At 41.2% G+C, this 16955-nt stretch overlaps 1 protein-coding gene across 1 annotated transcript in view; it reads left to right on the plus strand.

The window, feature by feature from the left end:
• Window positions 1-335: 335 nt before the first annotated feature.
• The window catches only part of LSM12 (LSM12 homolog), a 28418-nt gene continuing 11798 nt past the window's right edge, over window positions 336-16955 (plus strand). Inside the window, exons 1-2 of the mRNA XM_081272678.1 lie at window positions 336-535; window positions 2301-2434. Of these exons, the coding sequence (XP_081128804.1) occupies window positions 412-535; window positions 2301-2434 (258 nt within the window). The 5' untranslated portion in view covers window positions 336-411. The remainder of the gene's footprint in view (window positions 536-2300; window positions 2435-16955) is intronic.

Consider the following 16955-nt stretch of genomic DNA (forward strand, 5'->3'; position numbering starts at 1 on the left):
GCGAGTCTCCTTAAGTCCTCAGAGCCTTTGATTCCTCATATGTAAAAATGGGATAATATATATTATAGGGTCCATTCATTACACTCTTGTGTGCAAGGTGTGCAAGCAAATGGGCTGTAGCTCTTTCCTTTCTCTATTCCACTGAGGTAATTTGTTCTTAACTTCTAAAATGGTCCTTACATACACTTAAACCATGCGGGAGAAGCTGCATAAATATGATTACTGTACTCGGATTTTCTTTTATTTTCTCTTCTTTGCTCTTCCACCTAGGCTCCCGCCCCACCCAGCACAAGACCACGCCCCGGCGTGCGACATCATCACGCCTCGTACGTCGCGGCGCGGCGCTTACTGGGGGCCCGGCTTTCGCCCGCTGCTGCCGCCGCCGCCGCCGGCCGCGGCTGCTCTCCCAAGATGGCGGCTCCTCCGGGTGAGTACTTCAGCGTTGGGAGCCAGGTGTCGTGCCGGACGTGCCAGGAGCAGCGGCTGCAGGGCGAGGTGGTAGCCTTCGACTACCAGTCCAAAATGCTGGCTTTAAGTATCCTTCCCTGCGTGGAGCCCGAGGCCGGGCCAGCGTGTAGGTGCGGTGGTGGGGGGGTGGGGGACGACGGCGGCGGCTAGGGCCCTCTCCGGGCCTAGGGGCGACCGGCTACCGCGGCGCCCGGGGCGCATGCGCACGGTCTTGGGCTCCCCTCCCCCTCCTGCTGGCCCTTTGGTCCTCTTGGGGTCTCTGTCTCCTATCCCTTGTGGGAGCTGGCCCCAACCGAGGGTCAGTGGGTGGAGGGGTGCTTGACACGCGGGCGGCTTTTCGGGAAAAACGCCATGAGAGGGGACACAGTGATTTGGAGAGAGGGTAGTGGTGGGAGGGGGCTGGTGGATTGGAGCCCGGATGGAATGGGGGGCGGGTAAAATCTTACGGGGAGGGGGTGTGTAGGGTAAGGGACTGTTTGTAGGGCAAGGGTACAGAATTTGGGAGCTGGTGTCTGCTGATGGGATTTATTCCAAGAAAGGGCGGTGGGATGGTGACCAAATGGGCCTTGCCTGGTTGTGAGGAGAGTAACTGTAGGACAGAGTTTGTATCTGGACTGGTGGCTGGTTTTGCTGGTGCCTGTGTTTGTGTGGTGCCGTATTGGGGGGGAGTGCTGATTTTTAGGTTTCTCAGTCATTTGGAATTTTGCTGTTTGGGGGATGTTTGCATTGGAAGCCTGGTCCAAAGAGGGCTTGCCACGTTTTTCAGGAGCTCATGTATGGTGTTTGGATTACAAGTGACAGTAAGGTCTCATTTTTTTCTTACTTAATCCAACACATGGATTAAGTCTTGACTTTTCCATAGTAGTGCCCTCCTTTTTGAAAGTAGCAGTGTTGAACTGAATGGAAAAGCTTGCTTGCACCTTTGGGGTGGAAATGCTTTCTGAATTATCCTAGGAAACTCTGCCTTGGGAACAAAACACTTCCTGGTTGGAGTAAATTTGCCAGGGCTTCCCCTTTTATTGGAGCTACAGGTGGGTTTCTTGGATTTATTTTTTTATTTTTTTTGGAGGAATAGTCCTTTATGTTGTATTTCAAAAGGAAGTTTCCTACTGAGTCTGCTGCCTTTGAGTGGCATGCATTTTAATTCATTTAACTACTGGCTATAGATTTCTAGTTTAAGAAGGTGTCTTCTTAAACTAATTAGAACAAGAATAGTTGCATTTTCTTTCTTTTTTAAACAAGAGGTCACACTTGGACCAAGATCTTTTTCTTCATTGGTTTAGTTGGAAGGATCTTAGAAGGAGGATTTACTCTACTTTTAATTGGTATACAGCAGGCTTTTAGTAAATGGTTGAATGAATGGATGGATGAATGAATTAACTAGTTGGGTCACTTTGGGTGAGTTTCCTTTTCAGTGTTGTAGTTTTCTTCTCTGCAAAATGGGAAATCTCAAACCCGAGAAAATAAAGAGAGCGTCATATTGTATTATACCAAGAATACAAAGTACTGGCTCTTCTTTGTGGTTCATAGGTTCTAGGCAAATAGTACTAGGCTCTAAAACTGCTTTATGCCTCTCCATAAAACTCATAGAAAGTGACAGTCCCTTTGAGGCTTCCAGTTTTGGGTTGTGTATGGATTTAATTCTTTGAAATATTTTGGTTGTGGGTTTGGGCAGGAGGAAGGTTAACAAATTCCTGAGAGAGCTATGAATCTTGTGAGACCCTTTTGCTTGTTGCATGCCTATTACACAAGCCTTGTGTGAATTGTTTTCTATGTTCCTTTGGGTTGTGCCTCTGCTTGCCCTGTTTTCCTTAACTTTATTTTCTCACCAGAATGTCCCTCTTCCAGTGGAAAGCCTAACCACGCAGATATCTTGCTCATAAACTTACAGTATGTTTCAGAAGTGGAAATAATTAATGACCGAACAGAAACCCCTCCTCCCCTAGCTTCACTCAATGTTAGTAAGGTAAGGACTGAAGGGTTGGTCTGGCTCTCCAAAATGGTGGGAAAGATGAGCCTCTTTGACTCTTTTATATACTGTTTTCTGTTTTTCATTGACACGATTGCTTGTTATCTTTTTAAAAAAATGTTTACGTTTTTTCTTTATTCTTGAATATCTGCAGACCTTAAGAAATATGTTGAGCTGGGGGTGTGACTCAGTGATAGGATACTTGTTTAGCATGTGTGAGACCTTGGTGTTTGATCCCTAGCAAGCACAACAACAACAACAAAACCCAGAAAGAAACAATACCCAAGTAGCATTGAGAGCCTGCTTTTACTCCTTTGTAAAAGAGGGCTTATTTTAAAAACTGGAGTTGCATGAACTTGTGGTGGTAGGTTTGGATGAGGGATAATGCCTGACAACCTTCTGAAATTGTGTAATATGGATATGTGCACACATGAATGTATTTCTTGCGTAAAGAACTGGACAGCATTTTTCAGATTCAGAAGTTTGAAAGCCACTGCCTTAAGAGTTTCATTTTTGTATTTATGTTTGAATTTTGAGGTCTAACATTTCTTCAGATGTTTAGGAGATATATTAATCTTCCATATGCAAATTGATTTCTGGGAACTCAAGTCACTGTTTTGACTCTTCAATTCATTAAGCCAAAGTTCATGTTGATTAATAATAAAATGCCCCAATCCCTATCCATAGCCTGTACTGCCTCCTGTAGTTGGAACACACTTTCTTCTAGAATGATTGAAGCCTTGTCCATTGGAGTAGCTATTAGGACTCAGTTAAATGGTACCTCTTCCAAGAAGTCTTCTTTGATTATCAGCCTAATGTAATTCTCTTTCATCATCTCTGTCCCTCATAGTTATCATTTGTAATTAACCTGGGGCTTTTCTTTCCTTTTTTTGATGGTGGTACTTGTACTAGAGATTAAACCCAAGGGTACTTTACCACTGAGCTATATTGTCCAGTCCTTTTTATTTTGAAATGGAGTCTCTCTAAGTTGCTTAGGGCCTTGCTGAGCCTGACCTCAAACTTTCCATCCTCCTGCCTCAGCCTCCCAGGTTGTTGGGATTATAGGTATGTGCCACTGTGCCCAGCTTTGGGGCATTTTTATTTGTTTGGGACCAGGAATTGAACAGGGACACTCCACCACTGAGCTACATGCCCAGTCCCTTTTTGTATTTTATTAGAGACAGGGTCTTGCTGAGTTGCTTAGGGCCTTGCTAAGTTGCTGAGGCTGACTTTGAACTGCCATCCTCCTGCCTCAGCCTCTTTGAGCAGGAGGGATTACAGGTGTGTGCTACCATGCCCAGCTCGAGGGCAGTTTTAGAGTAAAAGCGGGATGTTTCTATTTTATACTGGAACAACAGTTACAGATTGGTGTGTCCTGGGAAAATTGGGATTTAAGGTTAATCTTATGTATAAACTTTTTGTAATTATATACTATATACGTGTCTAATGTTTGTCTTACCAAACTATCCTGCAAGGATGGGAACCGTGCCTGTTTTTGCTGCTGAAAATATAGAGCCTTGTACTGAGTAGTTGTTTAATACTTTTGGGTGAGTAAGTTATGATTTTAGTAGCAGCTGCCTCTTTTAGTCTTGAATTATTAGTAAGGTGAAAGTTTTTTGTTTTTTTTTTTTTTTTTTTGCCTCTTGAAGACTCTTGTAATAATATATATTCACTTGTCTCTCTTGGCAAGAAATAGGTAGTTGGAACAATATTGATTAACTGAGGCTAGTAAGTTTTAATTTTCTCAAATATGGAGCGCATTGTCAGATTCAGAGAAATGCTACACTTTTTTTTAGTGATAGCCAAGGACAGATTTGGAAGGGTCTTGAATTTTATGTTGAAGACTGTTGCATTCAGAATGTCCCATTCTTTGAAACCTTTACATTTTTAAAACACTGGCTTGTCAGATGCCTCCTACAAGTGTAGGGGTCTTTGGATGGGCTTTTTTTTTTTTTTTTTTTTCCCCTGGTACCAAGAATTGAACCTAAGGGTGCTTAACCACTGAGCAGCATCCCCAGCCCTTTTTTAGATACTTTTTTAGAAACAGGGTCTCTATGGTCACTTGTAATCCCAGTGGCTTGAAAGGCTGAGGCAGAAGGATCTGGAGTTCAGAGCTAGCCTCAGCAGCTTAGCGAGACTCTTTCTAAAAACACAAAATTAAAAGGGCTGGGGATGTGGCTCCGTGGTTAAGTATCCCTGGGATCAGTCTGTAGTATCAAAAGGAATTGGAGTGTGTGGCACTGTTAAATGGGAGCAATTAAGAAGCAATTCTCATCATATATTTGTCCTCAAAGAGCAGTAGCTCTTTGTTATTTATTTTGTGGATTGTGTTTGCTTTTTTTTTTAATATTTATTTTTTAGTTGTAGTTGGACACCATACCTTTATTCTATTTATTATTTTTATGTGGTGCTGAGGATTGAACCCAGGGCCTCGCATGTGCTAGGCAAGTAGTCTACCGCTGAGCCACAACCCCAGCCCCTTATGTTTGATTTTAGTGTTTTGCTTTATAATGATTAGTTTTAGTTGTTGACCAGTGTTGTTATAAACTAATTGTTTATCCACTTTTTCAGGAAAGCAGCAAGATGTTAATAGCTTGGGGACTACCAGAAATCTTTTCTTACAGTATGGCTTGCTTGCCAAGTCTTGAAAAAGGTTTGCTGGGAAGAAGAGTCAGAAATTAAACACTAAAATTAGGTTGGAGGGTTATCTTTGGATTTCATTTATTCCTTCTTGCATTTGCAGAGATGTTTATGAGTAAGCTATGTCTTTCTCTTGAAACCAACCTTTCAGGATGCTTTGTAATTCCTTCTTGGAGATTCACTTACAGAGTATCTGCTGGGCTGTTACTGAAAACAGCTGAACTGGGCAGCTATTTACGTATTGGTTAAATGACATTTTTCCAACTCCCTGTTTTGTTTGTTTGATTTTGATGATGGTGTTGGGGATTGAACCCAGGGACTTGTGAATGCTAGACAAGCACTCTACCAACTAAGCTATAGCCCCAGCCCCTAAATAACATTTTTAAGAGCATGGACTTGGGATTTTCTTAGTTTGGAGGATTGTTTAAGCATGTGGAAGAGAAGTAAAGTATTCTGAGATGCCTGGAAGAAAACTGTTGTAGTGTAGTACTTCATGCGCTTGCAGTCTGAAGTAGCACAATTCCTGTACTCATAGTGTCCAGTGGAAGATGCCAGCTTGTGTTAGTTATCTTGATGATATAGTGAGTGTTCTAATTAACCTGTTGATATAAACTGGATATTTGTTTACTGGATATCTATTCCAGCAGGAAATGAAAAGAAAGACTTAAAAGAAATACTTAGTAACAGCTCAATTAGAGAAGGTATAAACTAGCAACTCCTTGGAAATGAACCTGTTTTATTTTCGATTGTCAGGTCACTGCAGGCTAAAAAGTCTTTAATGTCTATCCCAATAATGAGATGTAAGAGAAAGCTTGGGAGAGGACTGGTCTTGAATATCTCTGTTTTTTGGCAGTGCTGGGGATTGAACTCAGGTCCTTGCGCATGCTAGGCAAGTCCTTTATTGTTGATCTACACTCCCAGCTTCTTGAATATCATCTTATCTTCTGCTTAGTAACATTGTACCCTGTTAAAGTGTTTTGACTTTCCTAACTCTAAGGCAGAAGCATTCAAATAAAAGTACAAGATTATACAGTCATAAGTTGAGGTCCAGTTTTTTTTTAACCATTTTGGCTCATTGTGAAGTCCAAGTTATATTCACCATTGTGGCTCATTCTTTTTGATGGAGGAAGATTTTAATCATTGCTTGGGGAGGAAGCCACAGGAGCCTCCTGGTAGAGTGAAAAATAATTTTTTTTTTTTTTTTTTTTTGAAACAGGGTCTTGAACCCAGCTGTGCTATTTCCCGAGCACCCTCCACTTTTTTTTTTTTTTTTTTTTTTTTTTTTTAGAAACAGGATTTTTTTTTTTTTTTAAGAAAGAGTGAGAGAGGGAGGGAGGGAGAGAGAGAGAGAATTTTTTTAATATTTATTTTTTAGTTATCGGCGGACACAACATCTTTGTTTTGTATGTGGTGCTGAGGATCGAACCCTGGCCACACGCATGCCAGGCAAGCGCGCTATCGCTTGAGCCACATCCCCAGCCCCTTGAAACAGGATCTTGCTAAGGCTGTCTTTGAACTTGCATTCCTCTTGCCTCCTGAGTCACTGGGATTTCAGGTGTGCTCTGCTGTGTCTGGTGAAATAAAATTAACATTTTTTTTTTTTTTTTTTTTTTGTACTGGGCATTGAACTTAAGGGCACGTGACCCCTGAGCCACATCCCCAGCCCTGTTTTTTTGAATTTTATTTAGATACAGGGTCTCACTGAGTTGTTTAAAGCCCTGCTTTTGCTGAGGCAGGGTTTGAACTTTTTTTCCTCTCTCAGCTTCCTGAGCCCTTGGGATTACAGGCATGCCACTGTGCCTGGCACAAGTTTCTTTGAATTGACTCTGCATCTTAAACTCTGGGGATAAAGATTACCCATGGGTTAGTAGTGTTCTCAGGAGATTTGGGACATGCAACATTAATCAGGTATTCTTATGTGTAGCATTTATCACACATTTTTAAAAATTAGGCTGGGGCTAGATAGCTCTAGTGATAGAGTGCATGCTCAAGGGCTTGGGTTTGATTCCCATTACTAAAAAGGAAACCACCACATTTGCTGAAAATGTATTTTGTTGCAAGTTCTTCTGGGGATCATGTCTCCCTTACCTTTTCTTAGTGCTCTACAGTTTACAAAGAGCTTTGACACAGTTCATTTCATTCTTGCAATCATCCTATGTGTTTCTTTTTCTTCCTGTGGTAGAACTCAGGGGTGCTCTACTACTGAGATGTATCTTTAGCCTTGTTATTTTGAGAAAGGGTCTTGCTCCGGTGCCCAGGATGAACTTGAATTGGGGATCCTTCTGCCTCAGACTCCCAAATAGCTAGGATTACAGGCATGAGCCACTGTGCATGGCCTTATGTGATCTTTACAGTACCCTTTTTTCTTTTTCAGTTTAACAGATGAGAAAACAGGCTTATCAGTTTTAATTGATTCCTTCAAGGTTAAATATCTAGTAGCCTGGGAATTATTATCTATTTATACTATGTTCCTCTGAACTAGCAGTAGGTAGACTTCTTGTTTAATCCTAATATCAGTTCTTACAGAAGAATAAGCAAAGAGAATGAATCATGAACTTAAGATCATGTGTCTAGTGAGTGATAGAGCTAGGATTTGAACTTGGATCTTAAATTTTTACTGCAAATTCTTGTGATTTTTCCTTCCCTTTCTTCCCCTTTTTTAAAATTGGTGCATTATAGTTTAAATAATAATGGAATTTGTTGTTAAATATTTGTTTGTGCACACAGTATAATAGTATGATTTGGTTGTATAATTCCCAGTATTTTTCCTTTCCCTCCCTCCTATCTTTTTTGTTTTTGGTACCAGGGATTGAACTCAGGGGCACTCAATCACTGAACCACATCCCCAGCCCTATTTTGTATTTTATTTAGAGACATGGTCTCACTTAGCGCCTGGCCTTTGCTGAGGCTGGCTTTGAACTCTCGATCCTCCTTTCTTGGCCTCCCAAACTACTGGGATTACAGATGTGTTCCACTGCGCCTGGCTTCCCTTCCATCTTTTCTCCTTCTTACCTCTTCATTGCTTATTCCATGTAGCTCATAGAGCAGTTTGGCAAAATGCAGTGAGTACCCAAACTAAGTAATGTTTCTAAGTAAAGAGAAATGTTTTTGTTATGTGATCATGGTCAGAGTGGTACATTGTGAAGAAGGTGAACCTAAAAATGAACCAAGTCACTTCTCTACCCTTTTTCTTCCCCACAGTTCCAGGGTCTTGCATATGCTAGGCAAGTGTTCTGACCACTGAGCTGTATCCCCACCCTTTTTATTTTTTATTTTAAAACAGAATCTCACTAACTTGCTCAGGCTGGCCTCTGCCTTGTGATCTTCTTGCCTCTACCTCTTGAGTTACTAGGATTACAGGCATGTGCTACTGTGTCTAAAGATATTTTTAAGAGACCTCTTACTGGTAACCAGAATTAACATGAATTTCTAGAGCAGTGGTATCAGGTGGCATAATTAATTGAACACTTGCCTGAATACTGGAGGTCAGAGCTTAGGAGGCTGTGCTTTCAGCCTCTGAGACTCTTAGGAAGGGACTTACTTACTGAGCCAAGGTCAGTGTGTATCTTTTATTTATTTAGAAGCATTTATTCAGTGCATTGAATGAGATGTCTTTTTTTTTTGTTACTTTCCTGTGTTAGAGAATACTTTTCCTGCAAGAGATGTTTTGGGTAGGGGGCATAGGGTAAAGAGACAAAGCACAGAAACTTGAAATCCACAGGTAATACAGTTTAGCAAACCACTTACCAAACCACTGATTGGTTTGTCAGCCTTTGTGTGTGGTGTGTTGGGGTGTGTGTGTGTGTGTGTGTATGTGTGTGTGTGTGTGGTGTGAGAGAGAGAGACTGGATATTGAACCTAGGGGCTTATGCAGCATACTGGGCGAACACTTTATTTACCTTGTCAGCCTTTTGTTTTTCTGTTTTTTTTTTTTTTTTTAATTGGAAATTGAACCCAGGGCACTTTACTACTGACTTTGCCACCCTGGCTGGTTTTTTTTTTTTTTTTTTTTTTAACATTATGCTGGGAATCAAGGGCCTCACCTATGATAGGCAAGTTCTTGATCACTGAGCTACTTCCTCACACTCTCCCTAGTCCTTTTTTATTTTGAGACAGAGTCTTGCTAAGTTACTGAGGCTGTCCTTAAACTTGCAATTCTCCTGCATCAGCCTCCTGAGTTGCTGAGATTATAGGCATAAATACCACTAGGTCTGGCCTGTCAGCTTTTTTCTGACCTATTTTCCATTAATAATAAGCAGTAAGTGACCAAATGGAACCAGAAAGAAGAGATTCATAGAGCTTATCATCAATCCCTGGTAATGAGGAATGAGTTGACTGCTGCTGAATAAAAATGGAATCTGGAGATAAGTCTCGTGGTGGAGGGGTCTGGTAAGGCGGAGAATATGGAAAAGTCACAAAGTTCCTTTTTTTAGAGCCTTTTGATGTTTTATCACTTAATGAAGCTTTATTTTTCTATTTATCTTTATGACTCTTTGTGCACCTACAAAACTTTAAAATAACCTGGGCGAAGTGGTGCAGCTTGTGATCCCAGCAATCTGGGAGGCTGAGGCAGGAGGATCACGAGTTCAAAGCCAGCCTTAGCAACTTCGCAAAGCCCTAAGTAACTCAGCGAGACCATATCTGTAAATAAAAAACACAAGAGCGTCTTGGGTTATAGGTCAGTGGTAGAGTGCTTGCCTAGCATGTGTGAAGTACTGGGTTCGATTCTCAGCATCACATATAAATAAATAAAATAAAGATTCACTGATAATTTAAAAAATGTTAAAATATAAGAAAGGGCTTGAGGGGCTGAGCTGTAGCTCAGTGGCAGAGTGTTTGCCTAGCAAGTGTGAGGCTGGGTTTCATCCTTAGCACCACATAAAAATCAATAACAAAAGAAAAACAAAACCCTGGGTGTGAGGGTGCACTCCTGTAATCCCAGTTGCTCTGGAGGCTGAGGCAGAAGGATTGAGGGTTCAAAACCAGCCTCAGAAATTTAATAAGGCCCTGAGCAACTTAGCAAGTCCTTGACTCTAACTAAAATATAAAACGGGGCTGGGGATGTGGGTCAGCTGTTAAGTGCCCCTGGGTTCAATCCCTGGTACCAAAAAACAAAACAGAACAGAAAGTTAAGTGGTTTTCTGCTGGACACACACAGCATGTGTAGATTTTTCTGTATTTTCCTAACTTCCTTGGTATAAAGGTAAATAATTATATTACCAGGGGTCCAGGAAAGCCTAGTTTTGTTAGAGGCTATATTGTAGGAAAGCCTGCAATGGCATGTGAAATGCTGGACCATTCTGAGTGCCTCTAGACATTGTCCCCAGAAAAGAAAAATAATATAATCAAGTTTACAATAAAGTTTGCTTTTTTTGGGGTGGTATTGGGGATTGAACCCAGGGCTTGTCCATGATAGGCAAGTGCTCTGCTACTTATCTATACTCCTAGCCCTTTTTATTTTTGTTTTTGAGACATAGTCATTCTAAGCTATCCAAGCTAGCCTTAAACTTGAGATCCCCCTGGCTCAGCCTTCTGAGTACCTAGGATTATAGGCATGTGCTACTGTGCTTTGCCTAAACTTTACATTTATGTGTATGTATATTTGTATATATTTTGATACTGGGGATTGAATCCAGGAGTACTCTATCACTGAGCTACGTTCCCTAGTCCATTTATTTATTTATTTATTTATTTTTGAGACAGGGTCTCACAAAATTGCTGAGTCTGTCTTCCAATTTGATCCTCCTGCCTGTCTCACCCTCCCAAGTTGCTACAATTAGAAGCATGTGCCATGGTGCCCATCCCCAAAGTTTACTTTTAAAAGAAACTGACAGTAGTGCTTAACTTTAGGTATGATGTTATACTGAGGGAATAATTGACTTCGTTTTTGTTTTTCGTTTTTGGTACCAAGGATGGAATCCAGGGTGCTTAACAACTGAGCTAAATCTCCAGCCCTTTTATTTTTTGAAGATGGGGTCTTACTAAGTTTCTTAGGGCATCACTAAGTTGCTGAGGCTGGCTTTGGACTTGTGATCTTCCTGCCTCAGTCTCTGGCTGGGATTATAGGTATGTACCACCATGCCCAGCCATTTTTGTTTTGAGTTCTACCAGTTTTACAGTTAAAATTCAGCATAATTTTAGGACTTACTGGTGATTTGAGGGTTGAATCCTGCATATGAGTAAATTTCTGAGGTAGTTTGATGGCCCTTGTATTATGGCCTGTATCCTTGGAATTAGCCTCTTAACAGGGTCCTTGACCATATTTTGACCCTAATGTGTTGAGGTATGGAGTTACTACTCAGTGAAGACAGACTGTGTTTAGGTATGTATGTATATATTTTTTCTTTGGTGCTAGGGATTGAAGCCAGGGTCTGGCACATGCTAGGCAAGTTCTCTACCATGAGCCACACTCCTAGCCCTAGGTATGTATGTTTTGGTAGGAGGTATAAAGCATATAAATGCGGGGAGGGAAGTAACCACTGTGTATGGCTAGAAATAATTTCTTTTCCTTTGGATGCTGGGTATTAAATCCCAGACCTCATACATGCTAGTAAATGTTGTACCAGTAAGATATACAGCTAGCTGAGAAAAAATTTTTTTGTTTGAATTACTTTTGCTCCTAGAGACTGTAACCTTTGGTGAGCATATGTTTCCAAGACTATAGTTTCAGGTGCAAGCCCATCAGTAAGATTTGCACCTAGCTCTTGGTAGATAGTGATTTCCTCATACAGGTATGAAGATGTAGGTGAAAGGTGGAGAGGAAGAATGCATCACTGCTTAGTGTTGGGGCATGTAAAAATAGTGAATGGGGTCAGATGAGGTCTGAGAGGTAGAATGAATGACTGCCATTTTATATTTTTGGGGAGGATTAAATCCAGGGGTGTTTTATCATTGAGCTACATCCATAACCCTTTTTTTTTTTTTTTTTTTAAGAGAGAGAGAGAGAAGAGAGAATTTTAATATTTATTTTTTAGTTTTCGGCGGACACAACATCTTTGTTTGTATGTGGTGCTGAGGATTGAACCCGGGCCGCACACATGCCAGGCGAGCGCGCTACGGCTTGAGCCACATCCCCAGCCCCCATAACCCTTTTTATCTTTTATTTTGAGATAGAATATTGCTAAGATGCTGAGGCGGGCCTTGAACTCACAGTCCCCTGCCTCAGCCTCCCAAATAGCTGGGATTATAGACTTGTGCCACCTTGCCTAGTGATTAATTCCCATTTTAAAAATTACTGGCTTTGGTGGGGGTGCTGGAGATTAAAACTAGGACTACTTTACCACTGAGGTACATTCTCAGCTCTCAGCACCCCCTCCCCCTTTTTTTTCTCTTGAGACAGTGACTCATGAAGTTGCCAGGGCTGATTTCGAGCCTGCCATCTTCCTTTCTCAGCTTCCAAAGGAGTTGGGGTTATAGGTGTGTGCAAGTAAGCCCAGTGTATCACTGATTTTTTTTTGAAAGTCAGGTTCAGTGGCATTCAGACTTTGAGGTCAACTTGACAGCTGTGGTGGAGGATGCAGTGCTTTAAATCAAAGCTCATGACTCAAGTCATGCTACAGTGCATGTCAGCTACCTGATTCAGTGGGACCCTCATTAGGCCTTCTTGGCATCATAGGGGATGAGGGGAAACTACTGTTCACCTGAAAATTTAGATTATTGAGTCCAGGAGGCTGGCACAGTTATACCATAGACAACCTCTGTACTCCACCTCTTTGATGAAGAGAGTTCAAAAATAAGGACTTTCTTATTGGGCAGTAGTGGTATCTCCTTCAGGGTAATAGAGGGGTGTTCTGACTGGTTCAGTTTTCTGGCAGAAGATAGGTTTTGAGGGAAGAAATCCAAATAAGTGGTCCAATTGAATTCTAGCACTGAAATTTTTAAATATATATGTATATATTTTTTAGTTGTAGATGGACACAATAACTATTTTTACATCACACTGAGGATTGAACCCAGGGCCTCATACATGCTAGGCAAGTGCTCTACCACTGAACCACAAACTCAGCCCCCATAGCCCTGAAATTTTAAGGCTAGCTTATGTAAATACCAGAAACTGCTCTAGAGATTGAATCAAAGTATCTGACTGGAAAATTTAAGGATCCGCACACTATGACAAAGTATAGAATGTGGGGAGTTTGAAGAACTGCATTCTTTTCACAACTGGGCTGCTAATAAATCGGGTGACTATGTTAGGCACTTAACCTGTGAGAACTGTTAGTTTTATGTTTGCCTCTATGGACCTGTAATAGTCATCAAGTTTTCTTCTTTCATCTGCTTTTCCTCTTGCACTCTCTTCCAGGTGCTAAGAAAGTCAGAATGATTATGATACTGCCCTTGTCCTCAGGAATCTCATATTTGTTGAGAGTTGTGAAGGGCAGTAGCTTTTTTTATGTTTTTGGTGTGGTCGGGGATTGCTTCTGGGGATACATTTCAGGGCCTTGTACGTGATAAGCACATTCTTTACCACTGAACTGTGTCCCATCCTCCAGGACGGTTAACTTAGTGATAACAATATGGTAAAGTCTGTGGTAGTAGGAGTATGAGCAAGGTGCTGTGACAGCATAGAAGAGGCACTGTGGCACATGCCTATAATCTCAGTGACTCTGGGGGCTGAGGTAGTAGGATTGAAATTTTAAGGTCAGTCTCAGCAACTTTGCCAAATGCTGTCACAAAATAAAAAGGGCTGGTCATATAGTTAGTGGTACAGAAAAGAAAATCCCAGGAACTACAAAAGAAAAGTGAGAAGCAGTCTTTTTCTATAGATAGTGCTGGGCGTGGTGGCACATGCCTGTAATCTCAGTGGCTCAGGAGGCTGTGGCAGGAGGATTGCAAGTCTAAAGCCAGCCTCAGCAATATAACAAGGTCCTAAGCAATTCAACAAGACCGTGTCTCTAAGTAAAATCCAAAAAAAGGCTGGGGATGTTGCTCAGTGGTTAAGTGTCCCTGAGTTCAGTCCCCAGTATTTAAAAAAAAAAAAGCAAATCATGTAGGCTTTGTAAGATTCTCTGGTCTGGTCTTCCTCAAAACTATTCAAATTTGCCTTTGTAGATAGTATATAAACAAATGAGCATGATTGTGTGCCAACTAGTAAAACTTACTAAAACAGGTGGTTGTCTGAGTGAATTTGGTTCATAGACTGTAGTGTGCCAACCCTTGGCATAGAGTAGTGAGTTTTGGGGGAAGGCTTCTGAGATAAGAGCATGGAGAATAAATGACATGCTCACTTTGTCCATCTCTGCAGTTTAGAAGCTGCTTTTTCAGTGGACTAAATTGTTAGTTTCAGAATGAAGGGATTTTTCTTTAGTATTGGGGATTTAACCCGGGGACGCTTTACTGCTGAGCTACATACTAAGCCCTTTTTAATTTTTAAGACAGGGTCTCCCTGAGTTGCTGATATTTGAGCTTGTGATCCTTATGCCTCAACTTCCCTGGTTGCTGGGATTACAGGCATATGCCACCACGCTTGCTGGGAAGGGACTCATATTTTTTTTTTAGTTGTCAGTGGACCTTTATATGTATGTATGTATGTATGTATGTATGGTGCTGAGAATCCAACCCAGTGCCTCACACATGCTAGACAAATGCTGTACCACTGAACTACAACCCATGCTCTGAGAAGGGACTCTTTTTTTGAGTTGTCGATGGACCTTATTTTATTCAATTATTCACAAGTAGTGCTGAGAATCAAACCCAGTGCTTCACACATGTGAAGCAAGTGCTCTATCACTGAGCCGCAACCCCAACTTGGGAAGGGACTCTTAATGGTCAGTTTTTATTTACTTTCTTTTGGAGTGCATGTAGCACTTTATTTGCCAAGTATAATTCATGTATTTAACGTATATCTCATTTAAAAAAATTTGTTCAATTTTCACATATTTAATTAAGCACCTGCTATGTACTGGGCTCTGTTTTGGGTTTCTTAGAGGACACATTAGTGAACAAAACAAAGGTCCTTGTCCTTGGGGAGCTTATATTCTAGCAGGGTTTGGTCTTTAGGTACAATTTCCAAAGCCAGGGCCACAAAATCGGGCCAACAAAACAGTTGCCCAATTGGGGTTTTAAACATCAGTCCAGGGGCCTGACAGTATAGCTTGCATGCACAAGGTCCTGGATTCAACCACCAGTACTGCAGTCAGTCAATTAGTAAGACCAATGCAGGGCTAGGTGTGCTGGCACACACTTGTACACCTTTACACCAGTACTCCTGTACTTCTCAGGAGGCTGAGGCACAGGATTGCAAGTTCAAGGCCAGCATGGGGAACTTAAGGGACACCCTGTCTAAAAATTTAAAGGGCTGGAGATGTAGCTCCATGGTAAAGCACTTGGTTCAATCCTTGTGCAAGGCCCTAGGTTCAATCTGTAGTACCACAAAAATAAAGGGAAAAAAGACCCCCACACCACATGACCATTGTCACGGCCAGAAAGCCACTATGATCAGGAAGTGAATGGTGTATTGCATTTTAAATATGTGTGTACATTGTGGAATGGCTAAATCAATCTTATTTCGTTACCTTGCATACTTATTTGTTTGGTGGTTTCAGTATTGACACTTGAGGCTCTACATGTATATCTTTTTTTTTTTTTTTTAAGAGAGAGTGAGAGAGGGAGAGCGAGAGGAGAGAGAGAGAATTTTAATATTTATTTTTCAGTTATCGGCGGACACAACATCTTTGTATGTGGTGCTGAGGATCGAACCCGGGCCGCACGCACGCCAGGCGATCGCGCTACCGCTTGAGCCACATCCCCAGCCCGACATGTATATCTTTATTAAACTCCAACAATAACCCTTCAGGATGGATTTTGTTGTACATACCATGTGTCAGGAGACATTATATATCTTACCTCTGTTTCATGCACCTAGTAACTAGTAGGGGTTTGAGGTGGAATTTCTCTTTTGAGGGGAAGAGGTTAGCTTCTCCGTTCTACTTTATATTTTTTGCTCTCATTGGAATCTAGAAACAGCAGCACATGGCTCTGTCACTGAATAAAGTGAACTCTAGCTGGGTGCAGTGGCACACGCCTGTAATCCCATCAACTGGGGAGGCTGAGGTGGGAGGATTACAATTTGAGACCAGCTTAGGCAATATAGTGAACCCTATCTCAAAAAAGTAGAAAAGAAGAATTAACCTTTTTTTCCTCCTATAAGTGGAGCCTCTCAGTTTGGATTATAGTTAAAGACATTTTCCAAGTAAATATTCCAGTTATGTTTTGGAAAATACTTTCTAGGATTTATAATTTTGTTATAGGATTTGTAATTTCTTGTTCTAGGATTTATAACTTCTTAGTGTTACTATGTGAGATGATGATGTGTAATTTAACCACTACAGTAGCCACTTTACCATCTGTAGGTGTCTTGTAACATGTTGATTCCTTAAACATACATAATGTATAAGATAAAAGGGGAAAAGCAATCTAAGTTTATTGGGTAAAGGAGGGTTGCATTATATGCATTTTTCTGAAATGACCCACAAGCCACATTCTCTATGCTAATAATGTTAAATAAGAGCTAATATTCGCACAGTGCATGATAGCTCACCTACTGCTTTTTAAAATTCCCTCATGGAGCATTAGATGGCTAATTTGAGCCCACATTCTCAGAGATAAATTGTTGAGGTCAAATTTCAGCTTGTATCCCAGCCAGTTTTCTTTCTGGCAGAGCCGCATGCAAGTTTGACAGCAGTTTGATTAAAGAATGTCAGGTCTAGGAAATTATTCTAATGTTTTGTGACATAATTACAACTTCTTTTTGTTTGTATACTGAACCCAGTAGCGCTTAACCACTGAACTACATCCCAACCCTTTTTACTTTTTAATTTCTATTTTGAGACAGGGTCTCAAAATAAATTGAGGTCACTAAGTTGCCTAGGGCCTCCCTAAG

This window comes from Spermophilus citellus, assembly GCF_964194105.1.
Source record: "Spermophilus citellus genome assembly, chromosome: 17".
Taxonomy (NCBI): Eukaryota; Metazoa; Chordata; class Mammalia; order Rodentia; family Sciuridae; genus Spermophilus; species Spermophilus citellus.